General features: G+C 45.7%; 1 protein-coding gene across 2 annotated transcripts in view; it reads right to left on the reverse strand.

Moving 5' to 3' along the window:
* The window catches only part of septin12 (septin 12), a 109,522-nt gene that overhangs the window by 65,055 nt on the left and 23,722 nt on the right, over window positions 1–20,745 (reverse strand). Inside the window, exon 2 of one of the 2 annotated variants that reach the window (XM_061749152.1) lies at window positions 19,043–20,557. The exons of the other annotated variant lie outside the window; for it this stretch is intronic. Within the exon in view, the coding sequence (XP_061605136.1) occupies window positions 19,043–20,557 (1,515 nt within the window). The remainder of the gene's footprint in view (window positions 1–19,042; window positions 20,558–20,745) is intronic. 2 annotated transcript variants of the gene reach the window in all.

Consider the following 20,745-nt stretch of genomic DNA (forward strand, 5'->3'; position numbering starts at 1 on the left):
AGACCAAACTCTGACTCCGGTCGTACAGGGACCGAACAGCCCGTATCAGGGGGTTCTGTACCCCATACTCCCGAAGCACCCTCCACAGGACTCCCCGAGGGACACGGTCGAACGCCTTCTCCAAGTCCACAAAACACATGTAGACTGGTTGGGCGAACTCCCATGCACCCTCGAGGACCTGCCGAGGGTGTAGAGCTGGTCCACTGTTCCACGGCCAGGACGAAAACCACACTGCTCCTCCTGAATCTGAGATTCGACTTCCCGACGGACCCTCCTCTCCAGCACCCCTGAATAGACCTTACCAGGGAGGCTGAGCAGTGTGATCCCTGTAGTTGGAACACACCCTCCGGTCCCCCTTCTTAAAAAGGGGGACCACCACCCCAGTCTGCCAATCCAGAGGCACTGTCCCCGATGTCCACGCGATGTTGCAGAGGCGTGTCAACCAGGACAGCCCCACAACATCCAGAGCCTTTAGGAACTCCGGGCGAATCTCATCCACCCCCGGGGCCCTGCCACCGAGGAGCTTTTTAACTACCTCGGTGACCTCAAACCCAGAGATAGGAGAGCCCGCCTCAGAGAACCCACACTCTGCTTCCTCATGGGAAGGCATGTCGTTGGAATTGAGGAGGTCTTCGAAGTATTCTCCCCACCGACTCACAACGTCCAGAGTCGAGGTCAGCAGCGCCCTATCCCCACTATACACAGTGTTGGTGGTGCACTGCTTTCCTCTCCTGAGACGTCGGATGGTGGACCAGAATTTCCTCGAAGCCGTCCGGAAGTCTTTCTCCATGGCCTCACCGAACTCCTCCCATGCCCGAGTTTTTGCTTCAGTGACCACCAGAGCTGCATTCCGCTTGGCCAGCCGGTACCTATCAGCTGCCTCAGGAGTCCCACAGGCCAAAAAGGCCCGATAGGACTCCTTCTTCAGCTTTACGGCATCCCTCACCGTTGGTGTCCACCAACTGGTTCGGGGATTGCCGCCACGACAGGCACCGACCACCTTACGGCCACAGCTCCGGTCGGCCGCCTCAGCAATGGAGGCGCGGAACATGGTCCACTTGGACTCGATGTCCCCCGCCTCCACCGGGGGTGAACCCCAACGTACAGGCGCCGAGCCGGGGGGCAATAAGTATACCCACACGTGTTCGGCGCCTCTCACCGTGGGCAACTCCAGAGTGGAAGAGAGTCCAACCCCTCTCAAGAGGACTGGTACCAGAGCCCAAGCAGTGTGTGGAGGAGAGTCCGATTATATCTAGTCGGAACTTCTCGACCTCACACACCAGCTCGGGCTCCTTCCCTGCCAGAGAGGTGACATTCCACGTCCCTAGAGCCAGCGTCTGTAGCCGGGGATCGGATCGCCAAGGTCCCCGCCTTCGGCCACGCCCCAGCTCACACTGCACCTGACCCAAATGGCCCCTCCCACAGGTGGTGAGCCCATGGGAAGGGGGACCCACGTTACCCTTTCGGGCTGTGCCCGGCCGGGCCCCATGGGTGCAGGCCCGGCCACCAGGCACTCGCCTTCGAGCCCCACCACCAGGCCTGGCTCCAGTGGGAGGCCCCGGAGACCCGCGTCCGGGCAAGGGAAAACGAAGTCCATTGTTTGTCGTCATCATTAGGGTCTTTGAGCCGTGCTTTGTCTGGTCCCTCACCTAGGACCTGTTTGTCATGGGTGACCCTGCCAGGGGCATAAAGCCCCAGACAACTTAGCTCCTAGGATCACTGGGACACACAAACCCCTCCACCACGACAAGGTGACGGCTCAAGAAGTTACAATGTATTTTAAAAAAATCAAAAATATGACATCAAATGCATATGTAATTTTACACTAGCTGTCCATGATCCACTCAGAATGGATCTGCGACCAACTTTTGAGTCCCGACTCACCTGTTGACAAACTCTGCCCGAAACCCCCTGATGGCCTTGGCTCACAGTACACGTGCTCACACAAGACTTTGCATTCAAATTTAACAGGCCAAAGGGCACCTATGTTAAAACAGATGAGCAGATTGGAAACAAATCCAAGACAAGCTCAGCTGCAGGCAACTTTTGCTTAAATACTTGCACACACCCCTTGTCTTTCACACATGGCTGCAATGAGTGAGTCGGACAGTCTTTCTGACCCTTCATTTTTTTTAGCATTCTCTGGAAAAAAAAAAAAAAAAAAGATTATCGACGGTTCCACTGGCGCATGTACAGACCTGTGTCTAGCCTGGGGTTGAGGAGCAAAAATGTGTAAAACAAGGAATCCCTTTTTGACACACTAAGAGGAAGATAAGGGAGGAGAACTCCCTCTGATCTCACAGCAGACTCCTGAAACATGAAATATATTAGTATTGTATTTAGAGATAAAAGACAGTCTCACATATTGCTGCACTGTGTATTTAACTCAGGCACAGTTACAAGTCAGAGTCTGATGGAGCCATTATCTGTGAATCCTTTGTACCGTTCATTTTCTTTCATGCTGTGCCAGAAAACATGAACTATGCAGTAAGGTGAACATTTTGACATGAAGCCAAAAAGTGTTGAGTGTCTTTTTTTGGACGGTCACATTATAGTGTGATCATATACGGATTATAAATTAGCTCAAAAACTTCATTAGATAGGGATAACTAAGGGAATTTAAATTGTTGCTACATTTAGAAATCCTTTCTGCACTAACAAACACCATTTATTTACATTTCTGATACCACTACTTCTTGTCATTTAGAGCGTACTCAGAGTGTAGAGTATTTCCAAACGCACCCCAAGGTGCTTGTTGTGTTCACGTCTCTTGAACACGCTAGACTGACTTTGGTACAGTATACAGTTGGTTTTTGTCAAGCCCTTCACTAAGGCATCCAATCGTAATGGAGGTAAGAAAAGGAAGCGCGCCAACCTCACGGCTCATGAAAGCCACCCCGACTCGCCCCCACAACAACTTTCTCTCACCAGCTGTGTGCCATTACAGTATCCCACCCACCCCCACCCCCACACACACACACATTCACGGCAGTGGATGGCTAAGGGTAAGCTTAGGTCAATTTTACAAACTTTTCAAACTTTTTTACATTTATTTACAGTACCATAATTTGTACTGTAAAACATTTGTACATTTTAATTCAATCATTATTTAAGTTGTTTTTTACTTTCCTACAGCTAAGCAAAATGTTGCTGTTCAAACTGTCCATGTTAAATGACCTACAATAATATTAAATATACTTTTCACCTCGTTTTTCATGAACACTTGGGCCTACTGCACTAATGTATTTTAATGATGTCTTTATGGTGGTACTTGGGGAGCAAAGTATTTTTTGAGGTGGTACCTATGTAAAAGGTTTGATAACCACTGATTCATTAGATACGACAATTGGAAATTTTGGTACAGATTTTAGCAAGAATCATGGAAGTTGATTCTAATTATTTGCTTTTGCAGGCCACGTAAAAGGATACGGCTGGCCGGATGTGCCCCCAAGGCTTTCAGTTTGACAGCTGTACTATAATCGGTCCCTGGACCTCTCCACTAAATAATATACAGCTCAAGAGTTTATATTATAAAGGTGTACTGCAGAAGATCAGCTAATATTGTCTGGCCTTTGAAAGTCTGTAACAGACCATCTGTTGATGATGCTGTGATTTATTGCAGTTCCTTACAGGTGAAGTATTACCTTTTTATGTTTCTCATGACTTACTCATATGTCTGAATGACAACCCCCAGTGAATCATTCCTCATTCCTCCTGACAAATCTTAAGTCTCCCCCTGTTTTTAAAGTGTAAGTTACCTTTGAAGAGCTGTGTGTGAGTTCTTCTGAGAGCAGTTTTACAAAGTGAGCTCATTGCAACTGACCCCCAAACTCTGTCACGGCATGTTTGGGTTTACAGTTAATCACTGCTCATCTTTTCATATTTTCCAGTCAACTTAAGGCTGCGTTTACACTATATTCCCGGCAGCCACAACTGCCCTGTTTTGGGCCACTGTGGACAAAACTGGATAGTTGTATATATGTGTGTGTGTGTGTGAGAGAGAGAGAGAGAGAGAGAGAGGGAGAGAGAGCACTCATACGATGGTTCTAACTTAACCAAACACAAAATAGCTATATATTACGTATATCTTATATCTATCTGAACTCAATACTTAGTACTTAATGCGCCCATCGCTGATTCTAGTCCAAGTTTTTTTCCCCTCTTTGTATAGACCTCAACCAAGAAGTACGGTGCCCTTCACGGGACAACAGGCTTTTGGGCAAAGCGGTTTATGATTTAGTTTGGTGGACATGGTAAGCAGAGTCAGTACTGTTTAACAATATGCAGGCCTGTCACGATAAAACATTTTTAAGACAATATATTTTCACCAAAACTACCATGATAAACCGTAATATCGTTGTTTTTTTATGCCTCTGAAATCATGATAAATAAGGCCCACCTTCTAGCTGAAAGACTGTGGTTGGTACTCTGAAGACGAGCCCTTCACCTGTCAATCAAATATATGTTGATGTCCACTGTCGTTAACAGGGGTTATGCCACGCACTTCCAGTTTTAAAGACTGATCCCGCCCCTCCTGTTCCGGTCCGTTGAGCTCTACACCAAATGACTATTATTTACAAATCAAGTTGAGTCGTATCATTAAAGCATATTCCTCCATGTCAATACCCGAGTTCAATATGGATCGATCGTCTATGGCGTAGTTAGCATAGCTATTGATGTTAGCTCACTAGAGCCCACTCATTCTTTGGTCAAAACTGCAGGAGACGACACAATCATTGATATTTAACAACAGCTAACATCTTTAAGCATAATCCATCCATCCATCCATTTTCTTTACCCCCTATCCTCACTAGGGTCGCGCTAGGGCTGCTGGAGCCTATCCCAGCTATCTTCGGGCGGGAGGCGGGGCATACCCTGAACCGGTCGCCAGCCAATGGCAGGGCACATAGAAACAAACAACCATTCGCACTCTCATGGGATGTGGGAGGAAACCAGAGTACCCGGAGAAAACCCACACAGGCACTGGGAGAACATGCAAACTCTACACAGGTGAGGCCGGATTTGAACCTGGGTCCTCAGAACTGTGAGGCAGATGTGCTAACCAGTCGGTCACTGTGCCGCCCTTTGATAATCCACAAGCTCCAAAATACAACAGGCAATGCGACTGTGGTCCCTAGAAGTACTTGTGGTGGCAGAAATATTTTGACGGACGTCCCATGCGCCCAAAAGTGGCTAATGACATCGCCGTCCAACTGTCGGCTCATTGTGTGATCCGTGCGCTGGCTCACCACAACAATGACAATTTATCCGGAAAAATAATATTTTTTAAAATTTTATTTATTGAACGATAAGTCGATATAGTAATTATCGTGACAGGTTTAACGATGTGTAATGTTGACCAACTTTTGCCGCTTTCCATTACAAGTTCCTGAATAGCCTGGCCCCGCTCTGCCTGCCTTGCTTGGCCTGGTCTGGGAAAACAACAGAGTTTTTCCATTAGAACAGGCACCAGTCAAAAGTGGGAGGGGTCTGGTCAGGATCAAGAAGGTGATGCGCTCATTTCTTGTTGCGCCTTCAATCTTTCGCTGTATCTTCTACCAATATGGACAAAAATGCCCGTACCGCCTCAGTCGACCACGGAACAAAAACCGCTTTCAGCCTGCTGCACACTGCACAATGTAGTCAAACCCGAGTGGACCAGACCATCACGTAGAGTTGCCAACACACCCTCATACATGAGCGATTGCAAAACCGGATACCCGGCGAGCCTGTCTAGGCGTTTGATGCTGTGTATTTAGTATCTTGTACTTTATCACATTTCTTAAACCATAAGAAAATAGATTAATAGTTAAGGAAGAAGCACGTTGCAAAAGAGAAAGAGTGTTGGTGAGAATAAGAGTTTATTTATAGTGTGGATATTTGAAAAGGGGGACGCTGGCTCCATTCATTTGAACGTACCCAGCGTGTACATACGTTCGCGTACATTCTGGTCACAAGCTTTGCTTATTTATCCACAGTACATTTTACATTATGAATACAGTTAAGTATTGATATCAAAACACAATATTTGATGCTTTTCAGATGGAGATGGAGTATTCTAGTGCCATGACACCCAGAGATAATTCAATGCAGCCATAAAGTCGTTTTTTTTTTTTTTTTTAAACAAATTAGATGCAACATACACATCTTCAACACAAATTATATTTCCTCCTCATACTTTTTTTTTTTTTATTGTTTTGATGTATTAATGTTAGTGTTTTTTACACTTGTATAGCCAATAAGAATGTTAAAATGTCATTTAAAGCAATACCTGTAAATGTAATAAAGGTTTAATGACGACACCAGTTTGACTCTGAAACAGCTTGATTCAATTTCCATTCTAACCATGGAAAAAAGTCCACCAGCACCACAGGAAGGATTATACGGGTTCAGGAAAGTATTCAACAATAGTAAAATCATCATTAACTTGTGACATACAACATGTAATTTCCAGAGATGGGAACTCGAGTCACTGCGACTTGGACTTGAGTTGAGTGGAGTCACTGTTTGGATGAGTTGTGACGCAAAGACTTGAGACTTGATTTGGGAGTTAAAGACTCTGGACTTGAACTGTGACATGATGACTTGACAGCCTTGATTGTTGTTGACAACAATCCATCATCCATTCTCAATACTGCTTATCCTGTTCAGGGTCATGGGGTTGCTGGAACCTATGCCAGCTGACTTCAGGTAAAAGCCAAACTCCACCCTGAACTGATCCCTAATCAGTCACAGGGCATACACGGACAACCATACACATGGTCACTGAGTGGGAATTGATAACATTAATTAACATTAAATATAGTTTACCATTACAACCGCTTTTATACTCATATCTTGGTGACGAAAACTGTCACTCGTGTTACTCTCCACTTTATCTCTGTACTCGGCTGACAGTGACAGGTGTGCTAATGCTACTGACAAAAGCAGGGACTTTAACAAAGCTAAACTCAACCACAAAACTCCCTAAATACAAGCAGCACACAACTGTCCTACTAGGGAAAATAACATTTTAGACCACTGCTTTACTATGCTAAATAACGCATACCGTGCCATACCTCGTGCAGCCCTGGGCTCGTCTGATCACTGCTTAATTCACTTAATACCAACGTACAGGCAAGAACTTAAATGTGCAAAGCCTACAATGAAAACAATGAAAAAGTGGACCAATGAAGCAAAGATAGAACGTCACAGCTGTTTAGACTGCACAGACTGAAGTGTCTTTGAAAATTCAGCTGGCAGCCTGGTTGGAATATATGGACACTGTCACATCCTATATAGGTTTCTGTGAAGTTGTGTGTGTACCAACAAAGTCATTTCGCACATTCAATAAAAACAAGCCATGGTTCACTGCCAAACTTAAGCAACTTCGCCAAGTTAAAGAGGACACGTATCGAAGTGGGGATAGGGCCTTGTATAATCGTGCTAGAAACCAGCTGACTAAAGAAATTAACATGCATCCATCAATTTTCTGAGCCGCTTCTCCTCACTAGGGTCGCGGGCGCGCTGGAGCCTATCCCAGCTATCATCGGGCAGGAGGCGTGGTGCACCCTGAAATGGTTGCCAGCCAATCGCAGGGCACATACAAACAAACAACCATTCGCACTCACATTCACACCTACGGGAAATTTAGAGTTGTCAATTAACCTACCATGCATGTTTTTGGGATGTGGGAGGAAACCGGAGTGCCCGGAGAAAACCCACGCAGGCACGGGGAGAACATGCAAACTCCACACAGGCGGGGCCGGGGATTGAACCTTGGTCCTCAGAACTGTGAGGCTGACGCTCTAACCAGTCGTCCACTGTGCCGCGAAATTAACATTGCAGAGAGAAATTATGCAGTAAAGTTAGAAAAACAGTTCGACTGACAACGACTCTAAATCAGTCTGGCATGCACTACCATTGCAAACCAATTAGAAACGACGACCCCCCCCCCCCCCCCCCCCCCCCCCCCCCAAGCTGAGAACAATAGTAGACTAGCTGACGACGTGAACAGCTTCTACTGCAGATTTGAAAACGACACTTTCACACCCCGCACCCACACAGCCGCACCACTGACCAAAATCACACCTCTGACTTCTGCGTTGACCATCCATGAACAGGATGTGAGACGCATCTTCAAACAACAAAAGATTAACAAAGCGGCAGGCCCAGACAATGTGTCCCCATCCTGCCTCAAAGTCTGCGCGGACCAGCTTGCTCCAGTTTTCACACAGATCTTCAATAGATCTCTGGAACTGTGCCAAGTACCATCCTGTTTCAAACGCTCCACCATCATCCCAGTCCCCAAGAAACCTGCAATCTCAGGTCTGAATGACTACAGGCCTGTCTCCTTGACATCTGTGGTCATGAAGTCCTTTGAATGCCTTGTGCTGGAGCACCTCAAGAGCATCACAGCTCCCCTGCTGGACCCCCTGCAGTTTGCCTACCGAGCAAACAGGTCCACAGATGATGCAGTCTACATGGGACTGCACTACATCCTAGAACACCTCGACGGCACGGGGTCCTACGCGAGGATCCTGTTCGTGGACTTCAGCTCTGCGTTTCAACACCATCATCACTGAACTCCTCTCCTCCAAGCTTCTCCAGCTCAGCGTCTCACCTGCCATCTGCCAGTGGATTTACAGCTTCCTGACGGGCAGGACAAAGCAGGTGAGGCTGGTGGACACCACCTCATCTACACGCACCACCAGCAACGGGGCGCCCCAAGGTTGTGTCCTCTCTACGCTGCTCTTCTCTCTCTACACAAACGACTGCACCTGAACATACCCGGCTGTCAAACTCCTGAAGATTGCAGATGACGGTAACTGTCAAACTCCTGAAGATTGCAGATGACGGTAACGAATCTGCGTATCAACAGGAAGTGGAGCGGCTGTGGTGCGGCCGACACAACCTGGAGCTGAACACACACAAGACTGTAGAGATGATTGTGGACTTCAGGAGGCATCCTTCGCCACATCTACCCCTCAAGCTGTCCAACTGCCTTGTGTCAACCGTCGAGACCTTCAGGTTCCTGGGAATTACAGTCTCTCAGGACCTGAAGTGGGAGTTCAACATCAACTCCATCCTGAGGAAGCACGGCCTGCCACAGGAGCTGTTATGGCAGTTCTACACAGCGGTCATCAAACCAGTCCTGTGTTCTTCCATCACAGTCTGGTTTTGTGCTGCTACAAAAAAGGACAAACTCCGACTGCAACGGACAATCAAAAGTGCTGAAAAGATTGTCGGTACCCCCCTACCCACCCTTGAGGACTTGCATGCTGCCAAAACTAAGACAAGAGCATGCAAAATCCTCTTGGACCCTCCACATCCTGGTCACCAGCCCTTCCAGCTCCTTTCCTCAGGTAGGTGCTACCGAGCAATGCAAACTAAAACTAGCAGACATTCCAACAGCTTCTTTCCTCTTGCCATTAACTTCTTAAACAGTTAACTTACAATTCCATTGCAACATGCTGCCAATTTTTTAATCTTGAGTTGGTTGTCACATTTCTGTCGGGCAAATTATACATTACTCGTGCACTCACTGTAGTAGTCTCGCCACGCTGCACTATTTGCATATCTGTTGTTGACCAATACTGGCCACTCATGTGACTGAGTAGCATCTGCACCATTTGCACAATCAACTGAGTAGTATCTACAACATTTGCACAATCGACATTGTCCGAGATTATCGCACTACTATTTCTTTTGCACAATGGCTATTGCACCAGACTATAGCTCTATTCTTCATTCAAACTGCTCTCATTGCTAGTGAACTGCATCTGTTTGCACAATTGTAAAAAAAAAATTGTACCGGCATTACCAGATTACTAGCAACCTTTTATTGCTCAGTGACTGTTTTTCTCAATGTCTTTATGTCTCAAAGGTTTTCTCAGTCAATTGAGTGTCTGTTATCGTACTAGAGCAGCTCCAACTACCGGAGACGAATTCCTGTGTTTTTGACATACTTGGCAAAATAAATATGATTCTGATTCTGATTAAGTTAAATCAATGAGTCAATATTGTACTGAGATGGAAGGTTTTTCTTTTTACCATTCAATAGTAAAATAAAGATTTGTTATTCATATCAACTAATCATAACATTTAGGCCTTGCCTATAGAGTTGTTTGTTGGCTGTATACAAAGTTCTGTTGGTCAGAGAATAATTTATTTCTTGTGTTTACCGAATAATGCTGACGAAAACAAAGTTCCTCCCAAAAAATCACATGCTGAATCGCAATTGCAGTATTTGTTTAAAAGAAATCACACAAAAAACTCGCAATTAAGAGTATATTCCCAATCGTACAACTGTAAACCTGATTGATGACTAGGTAGTTTTAATTGGACCCACATCGTTAATGCTTATCAGCTTCCTACTGACGAGGAATGGCTAAGCGTGGCTAAAGGTTTAGCCATAACAACACGTGATGTTGTGGCTAACAACACACAAGTGTGGCGAGGAGATTTTTACTGTTACTTAGTACTGCTTAGTAGAAGTCGAAGAAGAAGAAGAGGTGGAAAGCGGGTTCTTCGGCAGAAAGAGAAGAGGGAAGCACAGAGCCTAGAACTGAATGTGGGGACTTTGAATGTGGGGACTATGACAGGAAAATCTCGGGAGTTGTTGACATGATGATGAGGAGAAAGGTTGATATATTGTGTGTCCAGGAGACCAGGTAGAAAGGCAGTAAGGCTAGAAGTTTAGGGGCAGGGTTTAAATTATTTTACCATGGTGTAGATGGGAAGATAAATGGAGTCGGGGTTATTTTAAAAGAAGAGTTGGCTAAGAATGTCTTGGAGGTGAAAAGAGTATCAGATCGAGTGATGAGGGTGAAACTTGAAATTGAGGGTGTTATTTATAATGTGATTAGTGGCTATGCCCCACAGGTAGGATGTGACCTTGAGGTGAAACAGAAATTCTGGAAGGAGCTAGACGAAGTAGTTCTGAGCCTCCCAGACAGAGAGAGAGAGTCGTAATTGGTGCAGATTGTAATGGACATGTTGGTGAAGGAAACAGGGGTGATGAAGAAGTGATGGGTAAGTACGGCATCCAGGAAAGGAACTTGGAGGGACAGATGGTGGTAGACTTTGCAACAAGGATGAAAATGGCTGTAGTGAACACTTTTTTCCAGAAGAGGCACGAACATAGTGTGACCTACAAGAGCGGAGGTAGAAGCATGCAGGTGGATTACATCTTGTGCGGACGATGTAATCTGACGGAGGTTACTGACTGTAAGGTAGTGGTAGGGGAGAGTGTGGCTAGACAGCATAGGATGGTGGTGTGTAAGATGACTTTGGTGGTGGGGAGGAAGATTAGGAAGACAAAGGCAGAGCAGAGAATCATGTGGTGGAAGCTGCGACAGGACGAGTGCTGTGCAGCTTTTCGGGAAGAGGTGAGACAGGCTCTCGGTGGACAGGAGGAGCTTCCAGAAGACTGGACCACTCCAGCCAAGGTGATCAGAGAGGCAGGCAGGAGAGTACTTGGTGTATCTTCTGGCAGGAAAGGAGACAAGGATACTTGGTAGTGGAACCTCACAGTACAGGAATTCATACAAGGAAAAAGGTTAGCTAAGAAGAAGTGGGACACTGAGAGGACTGGGGAGAGGCGAAAGGAATACATTGAGTTGCGACACAGGGCAAAGGTAGAGGTGGCAAAGGCCAAACAAGAGGCATATGATGACATGTATGGCAGGTTGGAAACTAAAGAAGGAGTAAAGGATCTATACAGGCTGGCCAGATAGAGGGATAGAGATGCGAAGGATGTGCAGCAGGTTAGGGTGATTAAGGATAGAGATGGAAATATGTTGCCAGCAGTGGCCTCCATAATCCTTAAATGGAAAACGTTCAGGACGACAAGAACCCTTCCTACAGCTGGCCGTCCAGCCAAATTGAGCAATCGGGGTGAAGAGCCTTGGTTAGAGAGGTAAAGAAGAACCCAAAGATCACTGTGGCTGAGTGAAGCCACAGTGAAACAGTGAAGCATTGTCATGGCATCATCATGCTGTGGGGGTGTTTTTCAGCTGCAGGGACAGGACGACTGAAGGAAAGATGAATGCGGCCAAGTACAGGGATATCCTGAAAGAAAACGTTCTCCAGAGTGCAAGGTTCACCTTCAAACAAGACAATGACCCTAAGCACACAGCTAAAATAACGAAGGAGTGGTTTCAGAACACCTCCGTGACTCTTCTTGAATGGCCCAGCCAGAGCCCTGACTTAAACCCAATTGAGCATCTCTGGAGAGACATGAAAATGGCTGTCCACCAATGTTCACCATCCAACCTGACAGAACTGGAGAGGATCTGCAAGGAGGAATGGCAGAGGATCCCCGAATCCAGGTGTGAAAAACTTGTTGCATCATTCCCAAAAAGACTCATGGCTGTATTAGCTCAAAAGCGTGCTTGTACTAAATACTGAGTAAAGGGTCTGAATACTTATGGCTGTGTGATATTTAAGTTTTTGTTTTTTAATAAATCTGCGAAAATTTCAACAATTAAATTTTTTTCTGTCAATATGGGGTGCCGTGTGTACATTAATCAGGAAGAAAATGAACTTAAATGATTTTAGCAAATGGCTGCAATATAACAAAGAGTGGAAAATTTAAGGGGCTCTGAATACTTTCCGTACACACTGTATGCATAATTTATGATGACATAATGCATCTTGAATTCCTTGTTGCTCGCGATGATTATCTCGGCAGGTTCAATTCCAATGACTAGGAGTGGATGATGAGCCTAAACCTCCAAATATCTCTCTCTATTTTCATCCACATCCCGTTTCAGATTACGTTCATTATTAGTGGGCTAACAATCCTACGCTTGGTGAATTGTGCTTCACAATGATAGCAACAGGGGGACGTCCCGTTGCCGCTGTGGCCGCTGCGAGGGTTGTGGGGAGGATGAAAAAAATATCCGCACACAAACACATACACACGCTTACTCGAAGGGTGCTTCAGGCTCGTCCTATAACAGTCTGGGCTGTTTCACTGCAGAGTGGCATACAGCCAGGGTGATTTGTTGCGCTGGGGGTGGCCGCTTATAACACACCTTCGCCAGACACGAGCATGCCGACGACCCGCTGAAGAAGACGGAGGTGGGAGGAGCATGTCAGTGTGACACAAACTGAATGCACATTCAGGGGGTATAAATAACCGCGTGATCAAACTCTTGCGAAAGACACTAGTCTGAATGTTGAAATGTGTCAGGGCTGCTGCCTCGGCACCCAGAACTGCGCCTTGTTTTTGTTGTGTGTCTGTGCAGGTGGGAAGAGATGAGTTGGAGCCGGGACCAGCTGCGACGCATCCTCATCATCAGCAGTGTACTTAAGCCAGTCCCAAACTCCACCTCGTCGCCAGATCGACTTTAGCAGTCACGCTGTCAGTCGCTTCTCGCTCGGATCACGTAATACTGAATACGCAGTATCCTAATCAGTCTTGTCTTCCTGTCGAGAACCTTCTTTGACTGAACTCCTCTCCAGAAACTCCATGCCTGTACTCATGTCCTGAATCTCCACGCCTGCTTCCTCGCCTGCACTCCTGTCCGCTGAAATTGTCACCTGACCCAGAGCTCGCACCGCAAGACATTGCCGCCTGCCAGAGTTCCAGCCTCCCTCCCCTTCCGGCCAGTTGAACTAAATAAAACCTCTGAAGTCTGACCTGCCTTTCCGTATCTGCTCTTGGGTCCTCTCCTGCACTGTGAATCATAACAGTTTGATCTGGCCAAAGAATGGACCCCACAGAGACGAAATACCTGAACAGACAAGCAGTTCTGTTAAAAGAACATTATCTAGCTCTCCATCTACTCCTTGGCAAGGTAAAAGAGTTTGCTGAATCACTCGACTCCATACAGAGTCAGTTGGTGACTACAGTCACCCGTAGTGTGGTAAATATTCGATTTAATTTCGTACCCTTGCCGCGAAGAGTAATTTCAATTTTGATACACTCCAAGAGGTATTCCTCCGTGCTCTAAACACGTCCCTCAAAGACGAGTTAGCCTCCTGAGATGAACCCGCCAGCCTAGAACAACTCTGAAATCTGGCGACTTAGAGAGCGGCAGAGACAGCGTCTGGAGAAACAACCAGCTCCGCCCACTCGACACAATTCTCCTCCGCGTGGCAATCAGTCACTCATATTACCCACACAAGCTTCGTCCCAAACCCCGCCCCTCACTGATGCGGTTGAACCTATGCAAATGGAACAGGCAAGGCTCTCCCCTGAGGAAAGGGCACGATGATACAACGGCCAACTTTCTATGTACTGTAGATCATTTCATCCATGCTTGTCCAAAACGTTCATTAAACGGGCTGTTTCATCAATAAAGGTTGGAGATCTTGGTGAGCCACACTTGCAGTTCCGCCACACACCGGCTGCAACTTCCTGCCACACTGTCCTGGAAGAACAAGTCCCGAGTTCTGTCCGCTCTCATTGACAGTGAGGCAGATGTAAATTTTATTGACCACCACTCGGTGAGACAAATGGGGATTAAGACTAGCCCTTTGGCTACGGCCCTAGAGCCCACAGCACTTAACAGACAATTGCTAACCCGTGTAGACCAACAGACGCTGCCGGTCTCCCTCCTTCTCTCAGGTAACCACCAGGAGGATATAAACCTACTAGTTTTTGACTGCCCTGGCTTAAGGTTCACAACCCTGATATTGATTGGACCCACCTTAGATTTAACGCCTGGAGTGTATTTTGTCATACTAACTGTTTAAGATCTGCTCTCTTGCCTACTAATTGTGTCAAGGAAACAGACAAGCCTGACCTTACCTCTGTGTTTGAGTGCTATAATGACCTTGGCCAAGTTTTCAGCAAAGATAAAACCGTGGCCCTCCCTCCCCACAGCCCTTATGATTGTGCCATCGATCTCTTGCCAGGAGCCACTCTGCCTAGGGGACGGCTCTATAACATCTCACAACTGGAGAGAGAAGCTATGGAGAAATACATCTCTGAATCTTTGGCTACAGGTATTATAAGACCATCTCCCTTCCCAGTGGGTGCGGGTTTTTTCTTTGTGGATAAGAAAAAGATGCCATGTTAAGACCATACATTGATTACAGGTGGCTTGATAACATTATTGTAAGAACAAGTACCCCCTTCTGTTGATCGAGTCGGCTTTCACCCCGCTCCATGATGCAAGCATTTTTTCCAAACTCAATCTACGCAATGCTTACCACCTTGTTCACATCCGAGAGGGGATGAATGGAAGACTGCCTTCAATACCCCATTTGGCCACTTTGAATAAATTGTGATGCCTTTTGGATTAACCAACGCCCCCACAGTTTTCCAGAATCTCTTTAATGATGTCCTCCAGGACATGATAAATACATTTGTGTTTGTCTACCTTGATTATATCTTGATTTTTTTCGCAGTCCCTCTCAGAACACAAACAGCATGTGCAACTGGTGCTCCAGAGGCTACTGGAGAATAAACTTTTTGTGAAGGCTGAAAATGTGAGTTTAATGTCCCAGAAACCACATTCCTCAGTGATATCATCGCCATGGGAGAGCTGCGAATGGACCCATCCATAGTGACGGCTGTCACTGAGTGGCCAAGACCGGGTGACGCCAAACAGTTGCAATGTTTCCTGGGGTTTTCCAACTTCTATCGGAGGTTCATCAAAGGGTACAGTCGTATCGCGGCCCCGCTCACTCCTCTCACCTCCACTGTTGTTCCATTCTGCTGGTCAGATGATGCAGACTCCGCCTTCAAGGACCTCAAGTGTCACTTTGCCTCTGCCCCTGTTCACCCAGATCCGTCTCGTCAGTTCATTGTGGAGGTCGACGTCTCCGAGGTGGGAGTGGGCGCCGTGCTGTCCCAACAACAGCCCGGGGACAGTAAATTGCACCCGTGCGCCTTCTTTTCCTGCAGACTCTCTCCTGCTGAGCACAACTACAGCATTGGCGACCGGGAACTCTTGCCGGTGAAACTGGCTTTGGAGGAATGACGCCACCTACTGGAGGGAGCCGCGCAAACATTTGTGGTGTGGACTGACCACAAGAACCTGGAGTACCTCACATCTGCAAGGAGATTAAACCCGAGGCAAGCCAGGTGGGCACTTGTTTTTTACTTTACTTTGTCCTCCTTTTTAGGGTCCGAAACGTCAAATCAGATGCCCTGTCTCGCCAAATCAGATGCCCTGTCTCGCCAATTCTCTGCCCAGAAGACCAGCGAGGACCCAGAAGCCTACTTGTTTCGTGGCAGCAGTAGGATGGGAGATTGAATCCCTGGTCAAGAAGGCACAAGATAAGCAAACAGACCGCAGAGGGAAACAGAAGGTTCTATGTCTCTATGAATGGCAGCCAAGCTGTTTTCCATATTTAAATTGGGGAAGATAACTAATACAATCAAAGCAATGCTCATTTACATGTCGCATAATAAAGAGAAATCTGACGGTCTCTAATGCCAGGTGGAAAAAAAACAACTAAAATAGCTTGAAAAGAGCACATTTTGGGCATTTCCAACCTAAATTATCATGCAAACCCAATAAAAGATGTTCTCATGCAACAAACAAACACAATACAATACAAAACTGATTTACCTAGTTGCAATGAGAGCACTTGCAGTGCCAGAATCAAGCACCCAGGCAGAGAGGGTCTGAGGCCACATTGTGCCTGGCTTGCAGACAAGACCCTTTCAAATCTCATATTTTGCAAATGCAACAACTTGGAAAAGCCAAAGACCTTTTGCGATATTCTCTAAACAGACAAATGTTGTAGTCTTGCTTTAAAACATTTTTAACAAGCTGAAGTTACTTGAGGTGTAAAACAGTTTTTGATTGACATGCAGATATGTATTAAGCTGCATGATGATTATCAAAGTTGTGTTATGAGATTATGTTGAATTGGAGCGCATTACATTGAGTCGCATTATACATGCATATACACGTTTGATGAATTGGCCAGTAATGCGAATATTTGACCTCATTGGTCTTCTTTTTTCTCTTTATGAACACCAGAAACTGCATGTAAGACTGCAGTAATAAGGTGCTTGACTTAGGACTTGACAGATCACAGGACTTGACATGTGATAACCTGTAACTTGACTTGCCCAAGTCAAAGTAACTTGGAACTTTCTTGAAACTTGAAGGTTAAGACTTGAGACTTTCTTGAGACTTTCACATGGGTGACTTGATCGCATCTCTGGTATTTTGTAATTTAAAACACACACGGCACAAAAGTCTGATGTTCAGCAAATGGTTCAAGATTTGTTTTCATTCTTTGTGCTCTCTTGTTTTTTCCATCTAGCTTGTCTTTTCCTCTTTGTGTTGCTTTAGAGCAGAGGATGAGAAAAGAGGAAGGGCCCCGGGGCCACTTTTTTTGTTTTGATGTTTTAATGGAAACAAACCATCTAAGCAAAGGACTAAGAATAGCAAAACCATAATTCACAGTGTGGACCATTACAAAACATTAGTCTGTTATTTACAGTCTGAGCACCGATGAAAGCACAGAAGAGTACATACTGATGAAAGTGCTGCTGCAAAATGCAGGAATGTTGTGTAAAAATCACAGTAACACAACCAAAAGGAGACTCCCATTGTTACAATAAAAGATAAGTAAGCAAATGGCAGTCCAACTATTAGGACTCTCTTGACAGGACGTGACCAATCAAGACAACACTCACACCCAAAGTCAGCGATCCACAACATATATATTTGTGAACTCTAATGAACTGCACATCCCAAAATCATCCTGACAATAACCAGCGACAGGGAGGAAACTTGCCAAATGCTAGTTCTGAAAACAGAGGACATGGAGAACACGCAAACTCCACAAGAAAAGGTCAGAGATTCAAACTCATAACCTCTGACAGTTTGGCAAACACACTAACCATATGCCCCACTGTGTCACCACCATCAGCATCATACATTGCTTAAGGTACTGTATATGCGATGAAGAGGATGATATAATCCCGCTTCATATACCATTTTTCATCTGTCTTTCATTTCAGAGGGATTGGTGTCATACCCTGTTGAGTTTGAAGTAGAGGGAAACTCCAGACAGGTGAGTTTAAACACATGCATCCTGTTTGTTAAGACACCCAGCCATGTTTTGGAATCCTTACAAGACTCACGTAAACATGCAAGGTTTCTCTTGTTTAAATGAAAGGACAAGAACCAATAAACCAATGTCTCATTTCTGCTAAAGGGCAAGTCATATGAGGTACTATATATATTCATCAAGTCATGTTTAATAGCTGAATATGTAATTTACAACCTAATATTTCTTCTCCAAATGTATTGGTTCGACAGCTCAATAAACCTTGTGGCAAACATCTTGAAGGGTGGTGAACTTTAGACATAATTGTTGACTTGTGCTCACTTTGTTATCAGAGGGAAGTAGAAGCCCAAGGCAAAGAGGTCGTGAACTATAATATCTTTAGCTGTTAAAAATATCATACATGCTCAAAGAGGAAGAGACATCATGCTTAAAATATGTTTGCGTGTTGTCTGAAAAAAAAAATCTAGAAACAGCCACCTGCTGACTTCGTCCTTCTCAGCATACTAAGGTAAACACTGAAACACATGTGTTTTACTGGACGTGTATACATGTGTGTGACTAAGTGTGTATATATATATAGTACTATAGCTCAGTGGAGCAGGAAACCATTACAATGGGTGTGGTTACCAACTCATCTGCTAACCTTGTCTTGTTTTCCTGAGTTGACATGAGGAAAGTCCCCTGTCATCATTTGTTAAACAGACCTTATTACTCACACCCAGCCACCTACTCACACAAAAACAAACACACACGCAGATAAAACTGCCAAAACCGTGTAGTATATTTGTATGGGTATATGTGTATGGCCGTTCAGGTATTTAGTGTAGGGTCCTAACACAGTTGTTTAGATTTCACCACTGTCTTACTCTTGAATACTTTGATTGTTAATTGCAAGATTGGACCAAAGAAGAACCCTTGCAGTATCAGGCTTTGAAAATGGGTAAACATTCATTTGAAATTCTAGACACAAAACGAATTATTACTACTACTACTACTACAAATAATAATAATAATAATAATAATTAGTTTAGCTGCTATGATAAGGACATTTGTATTATTATATTATCATTACCTTTGTCTTTCTTTTTGCCATGTCCCCTTGTTGGCGTAAGTGTGGTCTCTGCAGGACAGCCCAGTTCAGAGGACGGAGCTCCATTATTCGGAACTGTGGAAGGTAGGATGACAGGCCGGGAGAAGGAGGCAATCCTCTGTAAGATTGAGCCTACACTATCTCCGACATCACTGGGGCAATCTTCCAAAGAGCTAGTTGCGCTGGGGCTGGAAGGACTAAAAGAGTTGGGAGGGACAGGGTTTACTTGCACAACTTGTGGCCTGGAAAGGGTTCCCAACTGCAAAATCTGGGCTGGAGAAAGGGGTACTGGTGAGCAGCTCACCTCTGGAACAGGAATGGAGCCTGCAGTTGAATGACTTGAGAAAGGCAAAAGGGGATGGTGAAGGGAGAGAGGCAGTGTATCGGAGTAACTGTCAAGGCTGCTGAGGGAAGCTGATAGACTTGCCGAAGTGTATGGGGAGTTGGTGTGATGGTGAAGGCTCCCTGTGCTTCTCGGAGGAGGCTTTGGAGGATTGGGGCTGATGGGCCGTCTGAGAACCTTAGCAGGGGAAGAAATGGAGTTGGTGCTCACCCAGCTATCAAGGTCCAAGGGAAACTTCCTGAGACGTGGAGTCTCTTTAGCCTTGGCCTGGGTAGTCTGGTGGCCTGAAGAATGATTGTTGGGGCCACAGCTACCGTCAACTTTAAGGGAATTGGCATTTTGAAGCCGGGCATTACAGGTAGCATTAGCACTGATATACCTCAAGCCAGGAGAAACTTGGTCTCCACCTCTCTGCACACCTAGTATGCCACCTCCTCCGTCACAGATTTGAATATCTAGGCTGGGCATGGAGCCGTGATTAATCCCTTGAGGATCTGGTGACTCCAACACCAATCCTATTCCCTGGTCCAATGCAGACTGGAAAACAGTCCCATGAGAGGAGAACTTTGTCAAGTTGTGGTTGTTTCCCAATTTAGCACCTGCTTGTACCTGCTGTTCTGAGAGCTGAGGCTGGGCTTGGTGGTACTCACCAAGGGGTGGAGGACTGGAATATGATGTCAGCTTGTTAGGATGAAGTGAACCTCCACCCACTCCAGAGTACTCAAGGCTGGAAGAGGAGCTATGAAGGCTGTCATTGTCACTTCCTGGTCCACGCAATATGGAGAACCCATTGTTGGGGTTCACCCTGCTTTGAAAAGATGCAGCTCGAGTCACAGAGGAGTTGTTGTTATAAGCGGCTGGCTTGTTCATAGTTCCCCGATTGAAGGACAGACTGCTGACCACTGTGCGTGACCTGAGGACTGGACTGGGATTGGAACTTTGGCTGATACAGGTCTGGTACCCTGCAGAGCCTAGGTTGTTGATGTTTTTAAAAGATGAAGAAGGGGATTCTCCTCCAACCCTACCCTCACTGGCTTTGTTATGGCTGTGGAAGAAATGGGAGGACGAAGGAGAGACAGGGGAGGAGGCAGTGGATGCCGAGGAGAAGGATGGTATGTCATCCACATCTTCAATGTCAAAGGATCTCTTCAAGGCTGCAAGTACAAAGAGTTTAATTTGTCAGTAATGGAAATAAAGAATTAGGATTTAACAAACATAAAAGCGGATGTATGTCTTCTGTCAACTGCAATCAACAATGAAATGTCAGAGTCAGTTTTTATATCAACCTAGTGCAGTATTTACAGTAGGTGGAAGTCAGGATCAGATTGGTTGTCTCATCCTC

Source organism: Phyllopteryx taeniolatus, chromosome 16, assembly GCF_024500385.1.
Source record: "Phyllopteryx taeniolatus isolate TA_2022b chromosome 16, UOR_Ptae_1.2, whole genome shotgun sequence".
In the NCBI taxonomy this organism is placed as follows: Eukaryota; Metazoa; Chordata; class Actinopteri; order Syngnathiformes; family Syngnathidae; genus Phyllopteryx; species Phyllopteryx taeniolatus.